At 38.7% G+C, this 2208-nt stretch overlaps 1 protein-coding gene across 1 annotated transcript; it reads right to left on the bottom strand.

Moving 5' to 3' along the window:
• Positions 1-276: 276 nt before the first annotated feature.
• LOC105983907 (olfactory receptor 51A4-like) lies at positions 277-1236 on the bottom strand. Its single transcript, XM_013013938.1, is given in 1 exon segment — positions 277-1236. A coding segment is annotated over 1 exon segment (954 nt). The 5' UTR covers positions 1231-1236.
• Positions 1237-2208: the final 972 nt, after the last annotated feature.

The following is a 2208-nucleotide window of genomic DNA, read 5'->3' as shown; positions in this document are numbered from 1 at the left end:
TTTAAGCCTAGAGAAAATTGTTATTCTGTGATTAAAGAAATATCCCACCTCCTCCCCCCTCTACCCCCCCAACCTCTCTCCTGGGAAAAGTAGAATGTCTTCAATGTTTACATCAGGAACTGAATCCTAAATCCTAAACCAACAGATTCACAAGGGTGATTCTTCTTCCATGCTTATAAACTTGTTGACAGATGTTAGGGAGAAGAATCTAATGTGGTTGTTGAATGAATCATCCTACTTGTTCTGGTGTCACTTACTGATTGAGTTTTTACTTGGTTAAGAATCCCTGTGAGTTTTGCTCTGGCACAGTTTCTCTAAGACCAGATTTCTTATCTGTTGGCTCTTTACACAGTAGACAATGGGGCTCATCAATGGAGGCACCATCAGGAAAACATCAGCCATGAGGATCCTGACCATTGGAGAACAATTTTTGGCAAAATGGTGGATAACAGCAAGGGAGAAAACAGGAATGTAGAAGATGAGCACAGCGCAGATGTGGGAGACACAGGTGTTGAAGACCTTGAGCCTTTCCTTCTGGGAGGCTATGCTCAACACCACTTTCACAATCATCACATAGGATACAAAAATAAATGTTATATCCAGGATGCCCGTGAGAGCCACAAATAAGCCATAGACAACATTGACTCTGTTGTCAGAACAGGCCAACTACATGACATCCTGATGGAGGCAGTAGGAATGGGACAGGAGGTTCTTCTTACAGTATCTTAGATGTCTCAGAGTTAAAGGGAAAGGCAGGATCAACAAAACATTCTTGAGAGCAAAGGCAAGCCCAATCTGAGTGACCCTGGCATTGGTAAAAATGGAGGTGTATCTCAGAGGGTTACAGATGGCAACAAATCTGTCAAAAGACATGATGAGAAGCACAGATGACTCCAAAGCTGAGAATTCATGAATGAAAAACTCTTGGGCAAAACATGCATTGGGTGAAATTTCTGGAGCATTGATCAAGAAAACCTTAAGCATGGTGGGGAGAGAGGAGAAAGACAGCCCACCGTCTGAGAGAGCCAGCATGGAGAGGAAATAATACATGGGTTCATGCAAAGAGGGCTCTGTTTTTATGAAAAAGAGGATGATACAATTCCCCAAGATGGCCACAATATACATGAGACATATGGGTATGGAGATCCAAATGTGGGCAGGCTCCATCCCTGGGATCCCAACCAAATAGAACATGAAAATTTCACTTCTAGAATTGTTGAAGTTGGACATGATGGTATGTATGAGAAATCAGATGAAAGTTCTCAGCAGAGACGAATTGTAGCAGTGCAAAGGGACTGGCCAAAATGCATGGCTTTATTCTCTTGATATTATTTTGTTCTTGTCAAACCAAGTCATACAGACATAGTCCTTAGATAGAAAGCTAAATGGAGAAAAACAGATAGCCAAAGAGGTACAGATCACAATCCAGCTAAATTAAAAACTGAGAGAAAAATAAAACTACTTGACATCAAAACCTATTCTTACATAACTGATACCAGCTTTATATAAGGAGTATTATAGAATTAAGATAATCATTAAAATGTTTATTTTCCAGTGGAAAATCTGACAGTTTTGCCTTTTAATGTAAATATTATAACCTATGTCTTGATGAAGATGTGTTAAAAATAATTCAGTAAACTATACTCCAGGAAACATGTTTTCAATGGTTTATCTCTCTCTCTGTCTCTCCTTCCTTCCTTCATTCCTTCTTTCCGTCCTTCCTTCCCTCCCTCCCTTTTTCTTTCTTTCTTTCTCTTTTTTTTCTATCTTTGCTTAATTTGAGGTGAGAGTCTTTCAGAGTTTCCTGCTCTGGCTGATTTGAACCATGATCCTCAGATCTCAGCTTCTTGAGTAACTAGGATTGCAGGTGTGAGCTAGCAGCACCTGGCATGTTTCTATTTTTATAATAGTAACTAAGGAAAATAGGTTATTCTCTGTATCACCAGTGTTCTACATTCTAATATATTATGCTTAGGAAGGGATGTTAAATTAATTTATCATCAGAGTCTGTTCTTATGCAACATAGATCTCGGTGATTAATACAATGGTAAGAGCCATTTATGTCTTCACTTCCAGATAGGTCAGTCATGTTGCCTTCTATATTTTTTATTTAAGCAGTTTATATAGCTTTGAAAAGCCTCAGCATAGCTTTGTAGTTAGATTATTTACCTTTTAGAACATTTGATTCATTTGCATTGTATTTTCTAG

The sequence above is a fragment of the Dipodomys ordii genome, unplaced genomic scaffold, assembly GCF_000151885.1.
Source record: "Dipodomys ordii isolate 6190 unplaced genomic scaffold, Dord_2.0 Scaffold22, whole genome shotgun sequence".
In the NCBI taxonomy this organism is placed as follows: domain Eukaryota; kingdom Metazoa; phylum Chordata; class Mammalia; order Rodentia; family Heteromyidae; genus Dipodomys; species Dipodomys ordii.
The sequence above is the reverse complement of the archived record's forward strand: the minus strand, read 5'-3'. Positions and strand labels throughout refer to the sequence as shown.